This window comes from Neofelis nebulosa, chromosome 7 (assembly GCF_028018385.1).
Source record: "Neofelis nebulosa isolate mNeoNeb1 chromosome 7, mNeoNeb1.pri, whole genome shotgun sequence".
Classification (NCBI taxonomy): Eukaryota; Metazoa; Chordata; class Mammalia; order Carnivora; family Felidae; genus Neofelis; species Neofelis nebulosa.
Genome location: NC_080788.1, coordinates 134,758,060 through 134,782,092, shown reverse-complemented (window position 1 = coordinate 134,782,092; position 24,033 = coordinate 134,758,060). Strand labels below are relative to the sequence as shown.

The 24,033-nt window shown below is 45.7% G+C and overlaps 1 protein-coding gene across 3 annotated transcripts in view; it reads left to right on the top strand.

Moving 5' to 3' along the window:
- Positions 1-24,033, top strand: part of NRDE2 (NRDE-2, necessary for RNA interference, domain containing) — a 50,224-nt gene that overhangs the window by 13,312 nt on the left and 12,879 nt on the right. For all 3 annotated transcript variants that reach the window (XR_009264712.1, XM_058739997.1, XM_058739998.1), the window contains exons 2-8: positions 1,457-1,565; positions 3,632-3,862; positions 7,045-7,194; positions 13,317-13,767; positions 14,615-15,020; positions 17,138-17,271; positions 19,665-19,785. Coding sequence is in view for 2 of the 3 variants with exons in the window: in XM_058739997.1 (XP_058595980.1) it covers positions 1,457-1,565; positions 3,632-3,862; positions 7,045-7,194; positions 13,317-13,767; positions 14,615-15,020; positions 17,138-17,271; positions 19,665-19,785 (1,602 nt within the window). In the remaining variant the exon portion in view is untranslated. The remainder of the gene's footprint in view (positions 1-1,456; positions 1,566-3,631; positions 3,863-7,044; positions 7,195-13,316; positions 13,768-14,614; positions 15,021-17,137; positions 17,272-19,664; positions 19,786-24,033) is intronic.

Here is a 24,033-nt window from a genome sequence, read left to right as displayed (position 1 = left end):
TGTTTTGTTTTTTTTTCCTTCACAGCTAAGGCTCCTAAAAGGTTAGAAAATTAGTAATTAAGAAATAGTTCATTCCAGAGGACTTCAAAATTAATGGAGGGAAAATTTTGGACATTTAATCTCACCACCCCCAGAGATAATCATTATTAACATTTTATTTAATTTTAGCATTGGAAAAGTTGACACCTTGTGTTTTTATTTTCAAAGAGGAGTACTGTTTTTTTGTTTTGTTTTTGTTTTTTAAATGTTTATTTTTGAGAGAGGGACAGAGAGAGTGTGAGCGGGGAAGGGGCAGAGAGGGGGACACAGAATCTGAAGCAGGCTTCAGGCTCCCAGCTGTCAGCACAGACCCCGATGCGGGGCTCGAACCCATGAGCGGTGAGATCATGACCTGAGCCGAAGCCAGACGCTTAACCAACTGAGCCACCCAGGTACCCCAAAGAAGAGTACTGTTTTAAGGAAAGGTTTATAAGTTAACTTACTAAGAGCAGAATATATTTATTTTTATTTGTATTAAAAAAATTTTTTTAACGTTTATTTATTTTTGAGAGAAAGAAAGAGACAGAGTATGAGCCGGGGAGGGGCCAAGAGAGAGGGAGACACAGAATCCGAAGCCGGCTCCAGGCTCTGAGCTGTCAGCACAGAGCCGAAGTGGGGCTCGAACTCGCAAACTGTGGATCATGACCTGAGCCAGAGTCGGACGCTTAACTGACTGAGCCACCCAGGTGCCCCAAAAACAGAATGTTTTTTAAAGAAAAATATCGTAATCTTCTGTAACAGTATTAAGCATGGCAGGCTTTTGTGCATGCTTTGATTTTTAAACTTTTTGGAATTGTCTGAATCAAATGCGAGGTCATTAAAACCCAGTGCTTTGAGGGGCGCCTGGGTGGCGCAGTCGGTTAAGCGTCCGACTTCAGCCAGGTCACGATCTCGCGGTCCGTGAGTTCGAGCCCCGCGTCAGGCTCTGGGCTGATGGCTCGGAGCCTGGAGCCTGTTTCTGATTCTGTGTCTCCCTCTCTCTCTGCCCCTCCCCCGTTCATGCTCTGTCTCTCTCTGTCCCAAAAATAAATAAAAAACGTTGAAAAAAAAAATTTAAAAAAAAAACAAAAAAACAAAAAAAAACAAACCCAGTGCTTTGGAAGCGTTCCTGCTCATTGAAGTGTGGATGGAATCCATAAAGCCTTGTTGCTTTTTAAGCCACGCTTGTTATGTGGCTTTTGCTTAAGCCACAGCCTGCTATCACAAGAGGATTTCAGTCTTAAATATTTTAGAGTGTGTTAAAGCCCCATGCCCTGGGAAATAAAAATTTCATGGATTCCCTTCGGCTTCTGAGGACTGTTCACGATGTCTGGCTGACACTGGCTGTGAATTAGGACGTCAGCCGGTAAGATGGATTGCCTGCTCTAGAAATCCCATCGAGCTCATTTCATTGATCTTTTTTCTTTCGCCTGTGCAGAATTAGACTGGCTGAGCAACCCAAGCTTTTGTGCTGGAGCCATAACCTCTCTGAGCCAACAAACTGAAGGGGCCACAGCCCTGGTTTCTGAAGGGTCACCTCTGACAAGGTAGGTTTTTATGAGAGATGGATTTTCAGTTTTTGTCAGTGTGTAGTCTGTAGCTTAGTTTGAATAATGCTTCTCCGTAAACCCTGTGATAAAAGAGCGAATTAGAACTCTTTTCACTTTAAGCAATGAGGTGATCTTTGCCTGTTTTTCCTTACCTCATTCCTAAATTCTTTCTATTTTTCCCCCTGCGTTACAGTGGCAAGTACGTGACACAGTTACTGCCAGTAATTAAGCCCCAAGGGAAACGGCATCATTGTGATTCTTTAAGTAACTTGACTAACCTCATTAGTAACCTTTAGAATATTGTCACTCAGATATCTCTTCAGTTGCATTTTTAGCAGTTTTGGAAAAACAGAAGATGCTGGTGTGGTAGAATGTAGGATAAAATCTCCTGGAAACTTTGGGGAAAGCAAAATGGCACATATCTGGACTAAGCTTTGAAAGAAATTGTTGGGGTGCCTGGGTGGCTCAGTCGGTTAAGCGTCCGACTTCAGCTGAGGTAATGATCTTACAGTACGTGGGTTCGAGCCCTGCGTCGGACTCTGTGCTGACAGCTCAGAGCCTGGAGCCTGCTTTGGATTCTCTCTCTGTCTCTCTCTCTCTGTTTCTGTCTCTCTCTCTCTCTCTCTCTCTCTCTGCCCCTCCCCTGTTTGCTCGTGCTCCCTCTCTCTCTCCCCCTCAAAAATAAACGTTAAAAAAAGTTTTAAATTTAAAAAAAAAGAAAGAAATTGTTGTAGATCATTGAATTGAGAAATGAGTTCTCTTGCAAATATGGACTAGATGGTCTCATTAATTAAGATGATGAACCCTGGGAAGCCAGGACTCTAAAAGTACAAGAAGCCTTTGGAAATTGAGAATAGTTGATGCATGAGGCAGTTGTTTGTAGGTGTTTCAGTAATGCAGAAGAACTCCTTGGAGCTTTTAAATGCAAGGACCAGAATGAAATCTTTTTTTTTGGCATTAAGTGATGAAGTTTTGGGGTGATGGTGGGGTGGCCTGGAGCTGACAGCCAAGAACGAACTCTTGAAGACATCTTTGGTGCATAAAGCTGATTTTATTAAAGCATGGGGACAGGACCCACGGGCAGGAAGAGCTGCACTGGGGTCCTGATGGGGAGCTCATTGTATACCCTCGGGTTGGGAGGGGGTCAGGGATAGAGTAAGTCTCTAAGGAATTTTGGAAGCAAGGTTTCCAGGACCTTGAGGGGCTGGCTGTTGCTAGGGAAATGCCGCTTACTACTGTTTAATAAAACCTCAGTCATGAGACCCTTCAGATGTATGGGGGGTGGGGCATAAGCTTGGAGTAGGATTGCCAACATATATCTTGGGGCAGGTGAGATGAGGGAAGTCGACTTACAGGATCCTCGAGGTTGGGATAATGTTAAGCCAAGGTTGTCTTTTGCCCCCAGCAAAGCGTCATCTTGGAGGCAGCTGAGCTCCTAGAGGGAGGTCACTGCCAGTTTCAAGGACTTGTCAATGGGTTGTAGGCAGTAAGGGAATTTCAGTTTTCATTTGCCTTAGTGTCCCACATCACCATGGCAAGCACTTAAACACTTTCTCTGTTCTTGGGTAGCCAGGCGTGTCCCAGGCACATCACACATATCCCACCTGGGGGTGGGGGGCGGGGTGCCAGCCCGTATTTTGCCCTCAGCTTGCCCCACCCTCCCTCATCATTAAGGACATATTGCCTTAATATGTAGGACTGAAAATAAACCTTTTGTAATGTCATTTAAAAAATACTATATTTGATAAAATGACTGGTAGATTACTTTCCTTTAAAAATGTATAGATGTGGGGCACCTGGGTGGCTCCATCAGTTGAGTGTCCAGCTTCGGCTCAGGTCATGATCTTGCGGTTCATGAGTTCGAGCCCCACATCTAGGTTTAGAAACTGTTGAAATTAGAATTTCTTCATCTACTGTTGTTTTAGGTCCAACTCTTAAGTCCTTAAGGGGAGCTGTGACCCAGGAAGGCACTGCAGAGTTCCCTTTTACATATTTGCTTATTTACATAGTCTTCTTTCTAATTCTCTTTTGAAAATTATTCTGATGTTGATTTTCCCCAACAGGAGCCCTCTGAAATCAGAGCCTTCGGATGAAAGTGACACTAACAAAAAGCCCAAACAAACAAGCAGAAAAAAGAAGAAAGAGAAAAAGAAGAAAAGGAAGCATCACCACAAGAAAACTAGGAGAAAACACGGGCAGTCCAGTAGCAGTGGGTCTGAGCCAGATAGTGATTCTGAAAAGGATAAAACTTCCAGAAGCATTAGAGACAGTAAAAAGGAATCCGAGAAACCAAAGTAGGTTTTCTGTTCATAAATACCTATGACTTCAAAGTTTGAATTTTTCCCCTCAGTTGTTGCCACAAATTAGACGTTTGAATGCCTGGTTAGCCACTTAGTCAAATGGAGTCCAAAAGACTCCAAAGAGAGCTCTACCATTTGGTTAGCATTTAGAAGAAAAGTTTCATTAAAAAAAATTAGAGTCATGATTTTATTTGAGAAAAGTTATTGAGACACAGTAATGGTTGTGTCAAAATCTGATTCAGACAAAAAGTCTTTGGGGTTTTTGAAAGATGGCGGATGGGCCACACACAGCCTGGGAATATGAGCCACTTTCCTGCGTCGCGTAGGGTCCCATCTGGGAGGGGCTGTTGGCCCCCACACTTCCGATCGCTCGCATCACCCCCACGTGTGCTCGCGCGCACGCACACACACATACACACACACACACACACACACACACTCTCTTTGGTTGAGGTTAATGTAGCACTTCATCGCTGCCTTTGTCCTTTTCTCCACATTTATTTAGAACCCCTGTTGAAAGTGTGGACCAGCTCGTGACCACAGTGTCTCCTTTCCTGGGGGCTTTACTCCTCCCCACGTTTTGCTCCACTGTCTGCCGTGAGCGTGTTGCTCACGTTGTCCCACAGTGCGGCGGCTGCACAGGTGCTCACAGCTCCTCTCTGCCTCGTCTCCTGGCCTCCTGCACAGGGAGGCACTTTTCCCTGTGGTGCCTGCGACAGGTGGCGTGTGGTGAAACTACCTGAGTGATTTCTCACTTCACTTTTTTCTTTCCTTTGTTCATATGGGCTAGAAGAGAGAAAATTTAAGACATACTTAAAAAAAAAAAATGCAGTGCTCTTAAGAAGTTTTGACTCTTAGGGATGATTTGCTTTCATCGTATGCTTAGAAGTCTCACTGATGGTCAGTGAGAGCTCTGTGTTGGAGTAAGTCTGGACTCTGGCCCATAGAGTTGCCATCAAACAGGCAGACGCTGCTGTCTTCCTGGGTCCTTCTGCCATCAGACCGTGGAGAACGTTGCAGGCCTCCGTGGCTCAGAAGACACAGATTGATTTAGCTCTCTGTGTCTCAGGTGCTATACCTGTAACCCACGTTTGCTCTAGGAGGGGAGAATAAGGGAATCCAGCAAAAGGGCTCTGAATTTGACTGAATTTCTGTGGGCAGGAATCACTCCCGTCTTGCTTGCCATTGTGTTCTCTCAGCGCTTGGCACAGGGCCTGGTACGTAGTAAGCGCTCAATACAGTTTTGTTACGTGAATGAGTGAATTACTGATATTTTTGCTTTCAGTATGTCTTCAAAGAAAAATACATTAATCATCGTTTCTTCTGAAAACTCACCGTTAGCTCCCTGTCCTTTTTTTTCCTACCGTCGAGGAAGGTGAATTTTAAAGGATTTCTTGAACCCACACAGGAACTACTGTTCGAACTTGAAAGGTAGTTATTTTCAGCCTGTGCTTAGTCACATTGGAGGTGATCTTTACAGCCTCTTGATACTTCTGTGATCCAAATGGCATTTTTTTTTTTATTTTTTTTTCAACGTTTTTTATTTATTTTTGGGACAGAGAGAGACAGAGCATGAACGGGGGAGGGGCAGAGAGAGAGGGAGACACAGAATCAGAAACAGGCTCCAGGCTCCGAGCCATCGGCCCAGAGCCTGACGCGGGGCTCAAACTCACGGACCGCGAGATCGTGACCTGGCTGAAGTCGGATGCTTAACCGACTGCGCCACCCAGGCGCCCCAATCCAAATGGCATTTTTAAGTTCACTGATACTTTGCAGAATATCCCCATTAAGATCAAAATCGATTATTGCTCTCTTATTTTCTCGATCTGAACTTCTGTAACCTCTCCCTGGGAAGATGGCCTGGAGGAATTGTTTCCATAGAGACAAGGATTAAGATACTGATGCATTGTGAGAGTATTTCCAGGATGTGGGGAAAGTAGGTTCTCAGGGGTATAGTATACCACACGGGACTCTATTTCAGGGTGATCAAGGGGCCACTTCCCCCAAGGCGACAGCTTCGCCTGGACCTTTGTTTCCTAGGGTGACCTCTTCATCTTCAGGTGAGGCAGACCCTTCCCTGCTCACAGCCCAGACCTCATCCTCCTTCTTGACCTCAGTACCTGGTAGGGGACGGATCAGACCTTGTCTCCTCCCCGGGAGTGGTCTGCAGCACCGCCCCCCCCCCCCCCCCCCCCCAGGCTTTCCATTTCTTTCTGGAATGCATCCACCTCATTCCTTCCCTTTGCCGCCCCTTCCGGTGTTTGTCAACAGAAAACCCTCCGGGTGTTCCAGAGGGGACTATGTTAAAAATCTCTGTGTGTTGTGACCCGAGATGCTGTCATTCAGGAAATACTGATTGAAACCTACTCTGTGTCTCTGAAATGCTATTCCTTTGTATTCCCAGCCAAGAATGATTTAGAAGCCTTTAGAGTCGTTATTTCTCTCTGGGCAGAGCCAGACAGCAAAGAGAGCAAAGGTAATGCTGTTGCGACTCTGCCCTGGCAGCCTCTTGTGTGTCAGCAGCATTATGAGCTGATCTTCAGAGCAGGGAGGATGTTAGATGCCAGAAAGACTTGCCCTCGCTCTCATTTGATTCCATGCGCATCTTGGCAGGAAGTCTCCCCACTCTCTAGTTGGTTCTGGGGGTACCGAAGGGTCTCGTCTCACAGTGGACTCTCTCTGCCCTTTTGTAAGGGGGGTCAGCACACAAGGCCGAGGCACCGTCCGCAGAGCCCAGCTGTCCAAACAAGACTTAGCCCGAGCCTCAGTGATGTCTGAGACTGACCCATTCAGAGCTGCAGCTTTGCTGTTGTTGCCAAGATTCGGCTGGAATAACCGGAGTGCTTTTGGATGAGTTAGCTAAGCAAGGGCAGCCCACTTGTTTACCACATATGCTCGAAATTCTAGTTACAGTCATTTAATGGAATACTTGAACAGCTATATCAGGTTAATTTCTGAGGTAGGCTGACTTCTTGGTAAGATGCCACTTAGCGTTGACAGTTTTTGCTTTATAATTTAAAGTTTTTTCCATCTTTGTGACACATGCACCTTTCAGTTTATGCATTTAAGCACTTTGATGCCGTGCGGCGTTTGAAATGTTTACCTTCCGTACTTCCGAAAAGGTGGGCCGTGTAACTAGATGTCTCTTTTGTGCTTCACCTTCCTCTGCCCCACAGCCGAGAAGGGAACGCCGTCGCTGATACTGGGCACCGCTGCATCTGGCTTGAGGATGTTCAGGCTCTCACAGGGGAAACCTTCAGAACAGATAAGAAACCGGATCCTGCAAACTGGGAGTACAAGTCTCTCTACCGAGGAGATATAGCAAGGTATCGGTCATGGTGTCTTTCCTGATTTTCACTGGTGGGAAGTAACTTGTCTCCCCCCGCCCCCCTTGAGCCCTCTCTGCATCGTCTCTGTCTGCTCCCATCCCTTCTAGATTCCGGGGGGTGGCCCCCATTGCCGAGGTATTGACATATGTGTCTTATCTCTCACATTCTGAAATGAAAGCTTAAACCTTGAGGTCAGGATCCAGGTCTCCTTTGTAGTAGGTTCTTAGTAAATATTTGTTGAACGAGTTACTCTACAAATACCTTGAAGTAAGTAATTGTGACAAACTATCCAGAAACCATTTGGTCTGATCTGTATGCCATTTTTTTTTTTTTTAAATGTTTGTTTTTGAGAGAGCGAGAGACAGAGGGTGAGCAGGGGAGGGGCAGAGAGAGAGGGAGACACAATCCGAAGCAGGCTCCAGGCTCTGAGCTGTCAGCACAGGGCCCAGTGCGGGGCTCGGACCCACAAACCATGAGATCGTGACCTGAGCTGAAGTTGGACTCTGAACTGATTGAGCCACCCAGGTGCCCCTGATCTATAAGTTATGGAGACTGTTATTTCTCTCTCCCCCACGTAAGCCGTTTAAAAAAAAAGACATTAAATGGTAACGACTTTTTCTTTTTTATTTTATTTATTTATATTTATTTATATTTATTTATTTATTTATTTATTTATTTATTTATTTATTTATTTTTTAACGTTTTATTTATTTTTGAGACAGGGAGAGACAGAGCATGAATGGGGGAGGGTCAGAGAGAGGGAGACACAGAATCTGAAACAGGCTCCAGGCTCTGAGCTGTCAGCACAGAGCCCGACGCGGGGCTCGAACTCACTGACCGCGAGATCACGACCTGAGCCGAAGTCGGCCGCCCAACCGACTGAGCCACCCAGGCGCCCCTGTAACGACTTTTTCAAAACGTTTCCAGTGTACATCACCAGATAAAAAATGGGTGATGGTATTTGCTTCAGTAATTAGTTCGTTAAACTTTTCTCTTCTAGCCTGCCAATCAAAAATATTTAAATGCTTCTTAAATCCCTTAGACACTTAGTAGTTGTAGGACACTGTCGGGACACAAAGAACAGTGACACCCAATCTCTGTTCCCAAACAGCTTACAGGTAATGAAAATTGAAGGTAGAGAATATTGGAATATAAAGCCAAGGGGAGACCATTATCGTTCTTTATAAGCTGATTACTTTTTAAACTAAATGTCAGTTTCCATTACTTTGCTGCACCTCCCAATTTTCATGGTTGCCATTCATCATGACGTTATTCCTCACCACATAAGTGATTCCAACAAAGATTTCCTTTACAATGTGTTTATATCCATAAGATTTTAGTGCGTATTTATAGCTGCATACTGTCATGTCTGAGAGGCATGACTGTTCATATATTCATATATTTGTATTCATATATTTTTGAGTTATTTTCCTGCTCCTCAAAGTCTTGTTAGATTTTCCACGCCACAGATGTGGGAGGACCCAGCCAAAGATGGGGAGGCCAGCACGCACCGGCCCAGCCTGCTCTTTCACTCCCGTTAGCCTGTCTGACCCTCCAGCTGCTGTGTAAGGAGGGCCGCACTCTTCTTTTCCGAACGAGGAAAGCAACCTCAGACAGGTTACGTAGCCTCCAGAGATCATACTGCCTGGAAGCAGCTTTTTTGGGAACCTGTGTTCCTCGAACCAGTAATGTTCTTTTGCTGTCCCCAAGTAAAGATGGGCCTGGTTGTCTGGTAGGGTGTGTTCTAGATTGGGAAATGGACTTTGCCGTTTACTAATAATGGAATCCCAGGTGAATCCCTTACCCTGTCTGAGCCTCTGTTTCTTCATTTGTTAACTCCTGCTGGGTCTTGCACTCAGATATCAGAGATAATGGATATGAATTAGAAATCGGTTTGCAAAAATAAAGAGGCATTATTTATTAATAGATGAAAAGGGAAGAGTATTCACAGTGAGTGGCTCTTAAATCTGTGCTAATGAACGGCCCAGATCTTAGGAAGAGAGTCATGAGACAAGTATATTCATTTGAATTGCAAAGATACTATGGGAAGGGCTTGGGCATTGGTGTTATTTTCCAGTTAATTCCTAAAGTTTAGGGGAGGTAAGTCTTGACTGGATTAATGGCTGTACAGCTGTTAAATGTCCAGATCTCGGAAGGTATTGATCCCACAGCATTGTGAGTTGGTCAGAGAACAGGGGGTGTTTTGTCAGGCTGTGAATTTTCACACTTAGGGGCACTGACAACTCAGGAGCATTGAGAGGACTTGGCTAGCACTGTCCTGTGAGGACCAGATGAGGGCTTGTGGGTATTTGGCTTGTGACAGCAGCATGGTCACTGTCTTTTAAGCTTTGCTGGACCGTCTTTGGAAGGTGGGTTGGCAATGTTCTGTGTAACTTGGGAAGGCAGAGCCAGGACCAATGAGTGGAAGTTCCAGAAAGATTGGGCTCAGTATCAGAGCAAATTTTCTCATCGTGGGAGCATCCCAGCAGTGACCTGGTGTGTGTTAGAGTATTGTAGTGAACGGGACCTAGGGTTTGTGTGTAAGAGTCAGAATTACCTTCGGAAAATGCCTTAGGACTAACATCCTGGCTGTCAGTGAAGTTCAGCTCAGTTTTAATCCATTTTTGGAATGGATTGTTTCTTTGGCTGTATACCAGATGAAATAGTTGGCTTATATTTAAGAGCCAAGTCTTATAAAATAATAATAACTTAAACTTATCTAGTCCTTATTATATGGCTAAGGACTTCAAATTTATAAACTTTTTTGATCGTCCCTGCTGTTCTATGACATGGGTACCATTATTTCCGTTTCACAGATGAGGAAACTGAGGCACAGACAGGTTTTTGTTTTTTGTTTGAAATAGCTTGGTCAGGGTCATCTTGTTAGTAAATGGTGGGGTTGGAATGTGGACCCAGGTGACTGCCACCATGAGAGCCATGTGTGAATTGAAGTCACTGAAAGAAAGGCAAATTTTATTGCACAGCTCACTCTGGGACTCAGAGCCACTCAGTGGATTCAGGGCAGAATTATATGCTTGATTTAAATATATTCTTTTCCCATACCCTGTCCCTTTTTCTTTTCTTTCTTCCCTTCTCTTCCCTTCCCATCCCTTCCCTTTTCCTTATAGCTGAATTCATTTAAATTAAATGTCCATTGATATCCTTCACTGAATCTCCAATAATTCCTTCTGGAATTATTCAGGTAAGACCAGCTGACTATTTGATAAGGATTTTACAGGAAACATGCCTTCCTTTGGAGGAATATTGCATTAAATTACATCCTAGGTTTTGCCCAATTAAGATTCTATGACAAGTGATAAATTAGATAAAACCCAAATAGAAGGACGTTAACTTAAATGAGGGCTTACCCCTCCAGTGGGCCAATTTAAAGCTTTACAATAAAAATGATATTTGCTAAAACTAATGGTGTGGCAAAGTGCTTAAAGTAGGGAGGAAAGCCTGAAGCCATAATATCAACTATTTTTAACATTTATTTATTTTTGAGAGACAGAGCATGAGCAGGGGAGGGGCAGAGAGAGAAGAAGACACAGAATCCGAAGCAGGCTCCAGGCTCTGAGCTGTCAGCACAGAGCCCTACACGGGCCTCGAACCCACGAGCCTTGAGATGATGACCTGAGCCGAAGTCGGACGCTTAACCGACTGAGCCTCCCAGATGCCCCTAATATCGACTATTTTTTTTTTATAAATTATTATTATTATTATTATCATTTTTACATTTATTTTGTTTTTGAGAGACAGAGACAGAATGTGAGCAGGGGAGGGGCAGAGAGAGAGGGAGACACAGAATCAGAAGCAGGCTCCAGGCTCCAAGCTGTCAGCACAGAGCCCGACGCGGGGCTCGAACCCACGAACTGTGAGATCATGACCTGAGCCAAAGTCGGACGCTTAACCGACAGAGCCTCCCAGGTGCCCTTAACATCAACTATTTTTAAAACTATTTTCACATATCTGAAAGTAGGCACTTGATATATATCAGTAAGATTCTTTTTTTTCTCCTTTATCATTTTCATCTGTTATAAAGTGCAGCTCTTAAAATCGGTTTTACAAAATGCACTTTAACGTCAGAAAACTCTGTAAACATTTTTCAAGAGATTATGTGAATGTCGTTAATACCGTTCATTTTTAGTGAAAACAAAATAGTCATGAAGGGGAGACCTTAAAATTGTTTTGACCACTATATGGACTAGCCTGGGGAGAGACCGTCAGGAAGTAACCTAGGAGGAGCCAGGGGAGACGATAAAGAGAACGGGCGTGTGTGAGTGGTGAGGGAGGCTTCACAGGCACCTGTTGACTGTGGGGAGGCAAAGGAGCTGCTGGGCCTCGACCAGGAGATGGTGGAGACATTTTTCTGGAAGAGGACAGTAGACAGCAGCAGCTCTCTCTTCCTCATGCTGCTCCCCACAGCATTATGTTAATGAAAATTAAAAAAAAAAAATGCAGCACCAGTTGAAAGAAGCTCGTATTCCCACCCTCTATGTTCTGCCATTAACATCTTGCTGCCCTTGCCTGATCACATATTTATCTGTTCGTCCGTCCTCTAACCCACCTAGTTTATTTGATGCCAGCATCAGTATGCTGCCCCCTCCATGCTTCAGAATGCATGTCATTAACTAGCATTCAAGATTTGTTTCATTTTTTTCTTTTGACTTAAAATTTGCATACAGTGTAACACACAAATCTTCATGATACACCTGTATAACTCAGCCCCCTATGAAAATATATAACATTAACGTGACCCCGGAACATCTCCTCATGCTCTTTTCCATTCAGTCCACTCCCCATCTCCCCAGGGGCAGTTGCTGTTCTGATTTTTTTCCCCATCATTAACTAGTGTTGCCTGTTCTGGAATTCCGTCTAAATGAAATCATGGAGTCTGCACCCTTTCGTGTCTGGCTCCTTTCACTCAGTGTGATGTTTTGGAGATTCAGCCACATTGTGGCATTTATTGGTACTTCGTTGCTTTTCGCTGCCGGTCGTCCTCTATTGTGTGGCCATACCGTTGTTTATCTGTTCTTTCATTGCTGAGCGTCTGGACTCTGCAGTATTTGGCTGTTATGAATAGAGCTACTGAGAATATTTGAGCACAAGTCTTTGTGTAGAAATGCAGTTTCCTTTTTCTTGGGTGAATACCTAAAATAGAATCGCTGGGTCACAGTTGGTAAGTCTAAGTTTAGTTTACAGACCTTTCCCCGAAGTGATTGTACCAACTCACATTCTCACTAACAGCACATGAGAGTCAGTGTTTAATTTTAGCAGTTCTGGTGGGTATGCTGTGTATCTCGTAGTTTTAACTTGCGTTTCCGTCATGACTAATGGTGTTGAGCAGTTCTGCGTGTGCTTATTGGCCATTCATGTCCTCTTTGGTGAATTCCTTCCAGATCTTTTGCCCATTTTTTACTTGACTGTTTGTATAACATGCGTACAGAAAAGTGCACACTTTCCCTTAGCTTTTGTGCAGATACTCGGTGGTCCTGTGTTTGTAATTCTGGGGACACCTACATGTCCCATAAAAGCATTTTAGAACCCAGACTCTTTTCCCCTAGAGTAGAAACTAGCCAAATGTAACTTTGTCCAACATACTTTTGTTTCAGGACTAAAACTACAATTTTAGCCGTCTCCATTTTCTTCTTAAGTGGAGATGCAGGACCACATTGAAGAAAAGGGACTGGTCTAGGAGACAGATGACACATTATCACCTAGGGTTTCAGTGTCCTTAGCAATAGTGTAAAAGGGGATGAGGATTTCTCCCTTGCCTGAGTATGTATGATTGTGATGATCGATGACAAAACGTGTGGGGCAGTACTTTACAAAGCTCCAGGAAAATAGAAATTACTAGAATCTGGAGGACAGGCATGATCTTAAATTCATGAGATGTTAACAAAGAATTGAAGTGTTTAGGGGAATAAGTCAAACACAGAAAAAGTTAATTGCTAATTTTCCTATTTCTCTAAATAGAAACAGTTTGAAGGTGAGGTGAATTTGAATACATGCAGTTAACTTGTCTAACGAGAGCTGAGGTCTGCTGAGCTGAGCCTTCGCCTGTGCAGAGGCCGTGCACATAACGCCCTTTGTGTCTTCTTTTCTTTTTCAAATATAAGATACAAGAGGAAAGGAGACTCCTGCCTTGGCATTAACCCTAAGAAGCAGTGCATATCCTGGGAGGGGGCTGCCACAGAAAAGAAGCACTCACACAAGCATGTCGAGCGCTATTTCACGAAGAAGAGCGTGGGACTGATGAACATTGACGGAGTCGCCGTTGGCGGTAAAACCGAACCTCCCTCATCTGAGCCGGTCTCATTTATCCCAGTGAAGGGCTCCGATGATGTGGCTCCTCCTGTTACGACCTGGTTGAACCCTCTGGGGATTTATGATCAGTCCACCACGCAGTGGTTACAAGGACAGGGTCCTTCAGAGCAAGAATCAAAGCAGCCAGACTCACAGACAGACAGAGAGCATGCCCTGCTCAAGGCCAAGGTGGAGGAGTTTAACAGGAGAGTTCGGGAGAATCCCCGGGATATTCAGCTGTGGATGGCATTTGTTGCTTTTCAGGTAAGTGTCGCCGTCCCAGTTCTCTTACTGGAGTGACTGTCCTAGTTTGGGGAAAACAGATTTGCTGTGCTGAGGTTTTCGAGCCCCTGGGAGGAACCCTGGCACTGGGCGTTTGAGGATGATTAGACTGGAGCCCTCGCCCTGAACTTGGTCAGACTGAATAAATGCAGTGTGGGGTAGCACGTGCTTCCGGGCAGAACTTGGGGGTGGGATGAGGGAGTGACCTGCTACTAGGGAGTGAGAAAGGGCTTCCAGAAGAAGGTGAAATCTGACCCGAATCTGGAAAGAAGAGTAGACGTTCACCAGGCAGGGAGATGTACCCGTGAGGTATAGACAGCGTGCAAAACACGCAGAATCCAGGGGGAGAAGGTGGTGTTCACACCATTCCCTGGTCAGAGCTGTGCTGCTCCCGTCCCAAAGTACATGGCTTTGTCTTCGTCCTACTTCTCTGTTGCTGAACCACGTGTACAATTATCCTATTTTGCCTCACATTTGGCTGTTTTATTGGTAAAGTTGGCTCTTGGGAAGCAGTTTCCAAGATACTGCACCCTGGCTATTGATACGTGATCGAAGTTTGAAATGCCGGAACGTAGACAGGGAAATAAACGCAAGATCAAACATATCAGGTGGCACAGGTGCCCCAGTAGCAGAGTTTCCACTCAAAAGAAAAACAAAACAAAACAAAACACTGATAAATGCTTATCAAGAAAGCAGGACTAACGATTGATTCTGAGAGGTGACGGGCGGTGCGGCCCGGAAGGGCTGTGAGCGTCTCTGTCCCGGCGGTGAGCGTTTGAGGCTCCCCTACTGCCGTTCGCATTTGTTAACTTGATGTTTTTGTCTGGAGGACGAGGTCATGAAGAGCCCTGGCCTGTATGCCATCGAGGAAGGAGAGCAGGAAAAGCGGAAGCGGTCTCTGAGGCTCGTTCTGGAGAAGAAGCTGGCCATCCTGGAGCGGGCCATCGAAAGCAACCAGAGCAGCGTGGACCTGAAACTCGCCAAGCTGAAGCTCTGCTCCGAGTTCTGGGAGCCCTCCGCCCTGGCCAAAGAGTGGCAGAAACTGATCTTTCTGCATCCCAACGATACAGCCCTGTGGCAGAAATACCTTTTATTCTGCCAGAGCCAGTTTAGCACCTTTACGGTGTCAAAAATTCACGGTCTGTACGGCAAGTGCTTGAGCACCTTGTCTGCCGTGAAGGACGGCAGCATCTTATCGCACCCCGCCCTGCCGGGCACCGAGGACGCCATGTTTGGTAAGAAGCCGAGGACCAGATCCCTTTGTCTGGGGGGAGCTCTCCTTGCTTTCGGCTTTTGTCAGAAATGAACATTTAGTTTTGCTTTACTTTAGAAGTGTCGACACGGATAGAACTAATTTAAACAAAAAAGTATTGGAATTCCTTGTGATTACCACAGATGTTCCCCTTTCCAGCTTCTTGGTCGGGGGCGGGGGGTGGTGGGGTGGGCATTAGAGCCAGTAAAGTTAGAGAAGTATCACTGGTCTGGAAGTTCCAGCCTTTCTGCTTATTAACCGAGGAAACCTAGAGAAGTCTGGAATGTTCTGGCTGTCAGTGACCTTCTCTGTGGAGGTGCTGGTCTGGCCGTCTCCCCCGTTCTAGGATCTCAGGCTGTGGTGTTCAGGGGGAAGCCCAAGTTGACTGGAGGTCGTTGTGTAAATGCAGTTCTTTTTTTTTTTCTTTTTTAATCTTTATTTGAGAGAGAGGAACAGAGGGAGAGGGAGACACAGAATCTGAAGCAGGCTCCAGGCTCTGAGCTGTCAGCACAGAGCCCGACGCGGGGCTCAAACCCACGAAGTGCCGAGTTCATGGAATTCATGACCTGAGCCGAAGTTGGATGCTTAACCGACTGAGCCACCCAGGCGCTCCCCTCTTTTTAATGTTTATTTTTGAGAGAGAGACAGAGCGTGAGTGGGGGGAGGGGCAGAGAGCGGGGAGACAGAATCGGAAGCAGGCTCCAGGCTCCGAGCTGTCAGCCCAGAGCCCAACACAGGGCTTGAACCCACAAACTGCGAGATCATGACCTGAGCCGAAGTCGGACGCTAAACCGACTGAGCCACCCAGGCGCCCCTGCATAGCAGCAGCTCTTACTTTACTGTTAACAGTTCTGGTGTGTCCCACAGGAGGCTAGAATATAAACTGTGTCCAGTAGTGAGCTACCGAAGGCAGCATGTGAAGCAGGAGCTGGAGAATATCACTCTTGACTCGAACCCTGGGTTTGCCCTTCCCTGGTGACCTTGCCTGTTCCTGAACCTGGTTGAGTGCCAGTTTCTCCCTCAGCACCAGTGGTACAGTACTTGTTTTGGAGGGTTATTGAGCACATTACCTGCACATTGCCTGAGACAGCTCAGTGTGTGGCACACAGCAGGCATTTATTTGATCAAAACCTTGCTATTTCTGTTACCTTCCAAAGACAGAAATATATTGCTCCAGAAATAATAAGCACTTGCCACGCTGACATAGAGTCTCATGTTTGATACTGTTCACGGTATATGCTCATATAGCTTAATAGTATCTAGTAAATGGAATTGTACCACAGTTGAGACAAACCAACGTCTTCGAACATGGAACCCTGATTTGCTTACAGCTGACTCTGAAGAGATGATGAACGCTGCCGATGGTTACTGCCATCTAGCTTTCGGCACACTTCTCTGCTTTCTGATGACAATCTACATCATCCTTTCCCGAGAATTTTTCATGGCATAATGAGCTTTGAATATTTGATTATCTGGTCAGACCAACTTTTTGCCTTCTTTTCCTATAACATATGTAGTTTTTGTCAGTATTTGTATTCCACGATGATTTCATATAAAAATTGGGATAAATGTACATCATTTGATTACAGTACCATTGTGAATCCTTTTAATAAGGACATGTGTTATTACGGCTTTGAAATTACCACAATAACTAAATTTGGAGAAAAGATATTCTCGGTGTGGAAATGCACATTTTTGTTTATTTTTTATTTATTTTTAGAAAGAGAGTGTGAGTGAGTGTGCACAAGGAGGGTAGGGGGCGGGGGGAGAGGGGAAGAGGGGCAGGGGAAGGGCAGAGGGTGATGAGAGAGAGAGATAGAGAGAGAGGGAGGGAGGGAAGGGGAGGGAGAGAGAGAGAGGCAGGGAGGGAAGGAGGGAGGGAGGGAGGGAAGGAGAGAATATCTCAAGCAGGTTCCATGCTGAGCACAGAGCCCGATGTGGGGCCCGACCCCATGACCCTGGGATCATGACCTGAGCCAAAATCAAGAGGCGGAGACAACCGACTGAGCTTCCCAGGAGCCCCAGAATGCATGCTTTAGAAGCTGTGTTCTTTCCCTTTGATGCTGTTAACCAGGAGTCTCCCTTCTCTCCCGTTTTCAGGTCTCTTTCTTCAGCAATGCCACTTCCTGCGGCAGGCTGGTCACTCTGAGAAGGCAGTCTCTCTGTTCCAGGCCATGGTCGACTTCACCTTCTTCAAACCCGACAGTGTGAAAGACCTGCCCACCAAAGGACAGGTGGGGGTTCTGGTTGCGTGACCCACCTCCCTCTCTCCTCCCTCTCCCGTTCTTCTCTCTTCTGGGGGCAAGTGTGGATCCTGAGAGATGGTGCTGGTATTTTTCAAATATCCTGTCCTCCTTTGTATCAGTCTTGCTGAGAATTACTTCTCAGAGTGTTGTGGTGATCCAAAGAAAATTCCATAATGAAGGTGGTGAAACATGGAGAGATGAAGGATTCCCCCCCCCCCATATAAAGACTCACCATGTCCCCCCTTTTTTCTTAGGAGCTTTGTTTCAGTGCTCATTGTCCTCACCAGGCAGAGAAACAATTGTTAACGCCTCTGAAGTCACATTTTACTCTGTCCTACCTTCGTGCATTTGAAATTTGGTCTTACGTCATTTCCCCAGTTAACATTTCCACCACCTAAGATCTTCGTGGGAATTGCAAACGCTGTTACTTGGTGGTGGTTTATCAACACACGTCCTAATGGGGGACCTGTTATCATTTAGGTGACACATGAACGTTGCCCATATTTGTGATGTTGAAGCAGTAAAAACATCCTACCACAGAGCCGTATAAGAAAGCCTTCCTTTCCCTTTTTCCTTGGAAGAAATCTCAGTTTCCTGCTATGCGAAGGGGCTCTGGTGGGAAGATGGGTAGGATAGCTGAATTTATGGTGAACTTAAACAGAGGTCTTGAGAGGCTGAGGTCTCCATCTTGTGGAATGTCTGTGAATTGCATTTGAAGACTATTTTTATCATCATTATTTTGATCTGTTTTTTCCTAGGCAAAATTGGGTTAAAGAATATTGCTTAATATTAGTATAACTGATTAGCAGTATGATAAGCCAGATAACAACATTATTTTAAGACATGCTTTGCTATTTTAGGAATATGGCGTGCCGTAGACGTGAGTCTTAGCTGACTGCGGGGCACAGGGTGTATGCTTGTGGGGGCAGGATTGGAATGGCCCTCATCGCTGCCCTTTGCTGACACTCGCTGTCTGTGATGAGGGCAGCGACTTGTGGGGAGGGCCCTGCCCGGGACTGTGAAGCGTCAAGAGCCACTCGCCCAGAGTGTCCACTGTTGCACACTCTGGAGATTTTAAATATTAGTAGCACATGTAGTCTCAAAGCACTTGCAGAGCACTCAAGCACTTTGAAATAAGGGTTTTTCTTTGATGACGTACCATATCTTTATAACTGAGAGACATCGTTACCATACACGGCATAACATCAAAGAAGCAGAGTCTGGTCTGTTTCAATGGGATGAATAAATTGGTTATAACCGTCACACTTAAAAAAAAAAAAAAGATACACTTCTTTTTCTTGAGTGACTTTCTTTGATCCCTCCTGTAAGAACAAGACCCGTGGAGAGGGGGGTGGTCTTCCCAGCTCCCCTTCCTGACGCGGCTGATGGGCCCTTGGTGTGGGGACCCAGCCCTCGTCCCGGTGTGTGTGGTGCTCCTCCAGGCTCAGGCTGGACGGTCCTGCGGCTCCTGGGCTGTGTGGACCACCTTGTCCTCTTCAAAATGTTTCTTATAAAAGCTTCCATTGAGCAAGTCGTTGGTTCACTTTTAAAGTCCTTATTGTCAGCTGATGAGACGATTGCTCTCCTGTTCGTGGCTGTGATCACTTCTCTTCCACGGGGAATTACTGCACTGAACTGGGGTCCACACACAGCAGACCTAATGCCCCAAACGCATGAGAGCTGAGGTGTGATCCCAGGGCCTGGCTTTAACACGCAGGCCATTTTCTTCACCAGATACCTGCCACGTGCCATTCTCTGCCGACAAGCGTTTATTGAGTCCCTACTATGTATTGGGCACTGTGCCAGTTAGGAACACAGAGTTGAGAGGTCATGCCATCAGGAGCTCCCAGGCTGTCCTGTTGAAACTGAATCAATCCCCTTCCCCACAGAAGGTCTGGGAAGCAACATGATTTCAGGTATTCAGGGGCCCAGTGGCTTTAAGGGAACTGGCAGGGTCACTGTCCCCAGTTAGACTGTTCTACAGCAGGGTCAGAGCTGGGAAACCGTTCCTCTCCCACTCCGCTGGAGGCCTTTCTCCGTGACCACGGCTGGTCTTTTTGCCACTGGTTCTCAGAAGTGGTAGCTCGTCACTTTTTGCCGTTATTGTGTTCGTTGTAAGTCACTGGGTCCAGCCCATGCTCAGGGGTGTGAATGCCACAGGGCAGGGGTCAGGGTCCTGGGGGGCTATTTTGGAGGCTGCCCACCACACTACGTAATTATTTTTTTCTATTTTGGGGATGTATCCCATATCTACTAGGACGACTGATGGCGAGCAAGATTTCTGCCATAAGCCCCTCTTACGCCAGTCAGAACGCACTCTGCTCAGTGACTCAGCAGTTTTGTACAACTTAGGCTAACCTCCATGTTTTCAACCTGAACAGGTGGAATTCTTTGAGCCCTTCTGGGACAGTGGGGAGCCCCGGGTTGGCGAGAAGGGCGCCCGAGGCTGGAGAGCGTGGATGCACCAGCAGGAGCGGGGCGGCTGGGTGGTCATCAGTCCAGGTAAGGCGCCTCTCAGGATGCATATGTCTCCACCTTTTTCTTCTGGAATGTGTTTTTGTATCTTCATGATTATTTCTTTATATGTGTAAGCTGTTTATTAGTCCTGAAGAACATTGAATGTCAAAAATACGTCAAGTGGTTGCATTTGGAGAATAGACTGTCCCTCACCCTTAGGGTCTTTCACTCAACCCCCCAGGCCTTTGGAGGGTTCGAGTTTCTTTCCAAGGGCAGTAATTTTCATTTGTCCTTTTATAAGGTTGCTCCTGAAGAAGTAATCTTGTTACTAATCCCCCCTCTCCCTGCCCCATTTAGTGTGTACTTAAGTCAGTCTTTCTCTTTCCTTGGCAGTGGACAGACTAACAAATCCTTTGACAAACACTTGCCTGTTTAGGAATACTATGAAATATTAACTAGCATTTGTGTAACTCATTCTAAGTGACCCCAAAGCACGTTCCAGATTTACACCCTAAGACACCACTGTCCAATAGAAGCATAATTCAAGAATAACTTTACATTTTCTAGGAGCCACATTGAAAAGGTAAAATGGTGGGGCGCCTGGGTGGCTCAGTCGGTTAAGCGTCCAACTTTTGCTTTCGGCTCAGGTCATGGACTCATGGTTTCGTGGGTTTGAGCCCCTCATCGGACTCCATGCTGACAGTGCAAAGCCTGCTTGGGATTTCTGTCTCCCTCCCCCTCTCTCAAAAAAATAAATAAATAAACATAAAAAACTAAAAATAATAATAAAAAGGTAAAATGGTGAAATTAATGGGAATATATCTTTTTTAACCCAGTGTGTCAAAACCTTAATATTTCAACATGTAACTAATAATTTAAACATTGAGATAGTTTGCATTTTTTTTTTCATACAAGCTCTTTGAAGTCTGGTGTGTATCTTACACTTTCTAGCACATTTCAGTTCAGACTTGCCACTTCCAAGGGCCCCGTAGCCGCATGTGCACGGCTGTCGTACTGGCCAGTGCAGCTCTCAGCTCCTTGGGATTTCACACCCTGGTTTTGTTGAAAGTGCAAGGGGGCCCCTCCTCACACACGTCACCCTTCTGGCCGCGGCGTCTTCACCTGAGGAACGAAAACTCTGGATTAGCCTCGGTCAGTGTGGCTGTGCAGCGCTCCAGGCCAGGCGGCCTGTCTGGCCCTTCAGGTGCCTGGAGCAGCTTTGCTGGGGGCAGCGCCATCAGGGAAGGTCACGCTCGATTGGCTCAGCTACTTTGACTCTCCCGGAGTGTTCTCTCCCAAAGAGAACTGGAAACCTTCTTCAGGCTCGCCAGGGGTTCCTATATGAAGAAAAATAACCTGCAGGGCAAAATGTTTGTAGGTGTTACCCTCTTAAGCCAGTGAGTCTGCAAGACCCATGAAGGACCAGAAAATGGAAGTCTTTCTAGTGGTAACTTCTCTTTGAGTTACCAGCTCAGCATGCCTCTCTGTGTTTCGGCTGCTTTTTTGTTTTTGTTTTAATGGGCAAGACTCTTAAAGTGCATGGAATTTATGTTCTAAGGTTTACCATGTTCTGTGAGAAGAAAGTAGAATTCTCACAGCAGTGTCCAGGGACCAAGTTAACATTACTTCTCTGAAAAGTGCTCAAAGGCCCAACAGTTACTCATAATCAGATGTGGAGTTTGTTTTCCCAGAACGATAATGCAAGTGGTAAAACCTTGATTTTTAATGTCAAGTTACGGACAGAAGTTGGCGTTTCTGTTACGGAGAATCTTCTATTGAGTTAAATGAATTTAGTGGGACCCTTCCAGAAAACCAACAGGATCAGAAGAAAGGCTGACCGTTTCTTGTTTCCAGAAAAATGAAATGATAACTATTCTTTGTTTTTGCTTTTTTTTTTTTTTTTTTTTAATTTTTTTTTCAACGTTTTTTATTTATTTTTTTGGGACAGAGAGAGACAGAGCATGAACGGGGGAGGGGCAGAGAGAGAGGGAGACACAGAATCGGAAACAGGCTCCAGGCTCCGAGCCATCAGCCCAGAGCCTGACACGGGGCTCGAACTCACGGACCGCGAGATCGTGACCTGGCTGAAGTCGGACGCTTAACCGACTGTGCCACCCAGGCGCCCCTGTTTTTGCTTTATTTTTAAGTTTTCTTGTCCATCTTGACAAGGTCAGCATTTAGAGTGTAGTTGGTATTTCTCATTGATTCTGAGGTGTTTTTTCTTCATACATCACAGCTCATTTCTTCTCTCTCACCCTCACTTTCTGTTAGTCTGTGTTGTTACGTATTTATATACGTCTTTCCAAAACCATGTAATCTTTTGAATTTCTAATGTAATAAGTTCAGGTATCTAAGTCTGATGTGTGACTCACAGGTGATTTCTCTTAATGGTGAGAAGTTTTCAGTGTGGTTAAAGGATTACCTTAAATGTAAGTCTTTAGAAGAAGGTGATAGTTAAATTTTACCTTTCTTTGATAACTCAGAAGAGTGTTTAGATAGAATATTGAGTTTATTTTATTTATTTATTAAAAAAAATTTTTTTTTAACATTTTTATTTCTGAGAGACAGCATGAGTGGGGGAGGGACAGAGAGAGAGGGAGACACAGAATCCCAAGCAGGCTCCAGGCTCCGAGCCGTCAGCACAGAGCCCAATGCGGGGCTCGAACCCACAAACTGTGAGATCATGACCTGAGCCAAAGTCGGACGCTCAACCGACTGAGCCATAGATAGAATATTGAGTTTAAAATGCAAATGTAGAGGGGCGCCTGGGTGGCTTAGTTGGTTGAACATCTGACTTGGGCTCAGGTCATGATCTCACGGTTTGTGAGTTCAAGCCGCACATTGGGCTCTGTGCTGATAGTGTAGAGCCTGTTTGGGATTCTCTCTCTCTCTCTCTCTCTCTCTCTCTCTCTCCATCCTCCACTCGCACTCTTTCTCTCAGAATAAATAAATAAACTTTAAAATGCTAATGTACACGTCATGCCTTTAAATTCTCTGGAGTTCTTGTTACTCATTTATTTTGAAATAGAGATTCACAGGAAGTTGGAAAATACACAGGGAGGTTTTGTGCCCCCTCCCCCCGCCCCAGGGCCCACCAGCGACTGTGCAGTCGCACAGCCTGGAAGTGACCCTGGGGCGGTCTCCTGTGTGCGCGCGCGCGTGCGTGTGTGAGTGTGCGTGCGCACCCGCGCATCTCATGGCTTGACGAGCTCTCATTTGCTTGCGTGTTTGGTGCTGTGCAGCCTAATCGCAGGCATGGCTTCCTGTAACCACCCCCGCTGTCGGAGAACGATTCGTCACCACCGGGCTCCCTGATGCTGTGCCTGGTAGCCATGTCTGCCCCCACGCCCACCTCGGAGGACCACTGATCTGCCCTCCACCTCTGTTATTATGTTGTCACGTTATTTTACACGTTAGATATGTGGAATCATAGGGTGTGTGACTTTTTAAAACAATTTACTGTTGTAAAATATATACAAAGTTTACCACTTAAAAAACATTTTTAAATATACGGCTCAGTGTCATTAACTACATGCACACTCTTGTGCAACTGTCTTCACCTCTGTCCATCTCCTCAACCTCCTCATCTTGCCCAGCTGGCACTCTGTACCCATTAGGCAGTAACTCCCCATTCCTCTCCCCACCCTACCCCACCCCTGCCCCCACGGCCACCATGCTACTTCCTGTCTCTGAATTTGACTATCTTAGGAACCTCAGATAAGTGGGATCAGACAGTACTTGTTGTGTTGTGACTGGCTTATTCCACTTAGCATAATGTTTTCCAGGTCTGTCCAACGTGTAGCATGTGTTAGTACCTCCTTTTTTTTTTTTTTTAATTAAAAAAATTTTTTTTTACTGTTTGTTTTTGAGAGAGAGAGACAGGACATGAGCAGGGGAGGGGCAGAGAGAGAGGGAGACACAGAATCCGAAATGGGCTCTAGGCTCAGAGCTGTCAGCACAGGCCCAGTGAGGGGCTCAAACTCACAAACCGTGAGATCATGACCGGAGCTGAAGTCAGACGCTCAACCGACTGAGCCACCCAGGCGGCCCTCAGTACCCCCTTTTTAAGTCTGAATGGCATCCGCATTTTATTTATCCGTTCACCTGTCCACGGACACTTGGGTTGCTTCGCCTTTTGCAGCTGTGAACATGGAGTACACGTGTCTCTGAGAACCTGCTTAGAGTTCTTCTGCACGTGTGCCCAGAAGTGGCAATGCTGGATCATGTGGTAGTTCTAAAAACTTCTCCGAGGCACCGCTGTTGTTCTCCAGAGCACTGTACCATCTGCTGTTC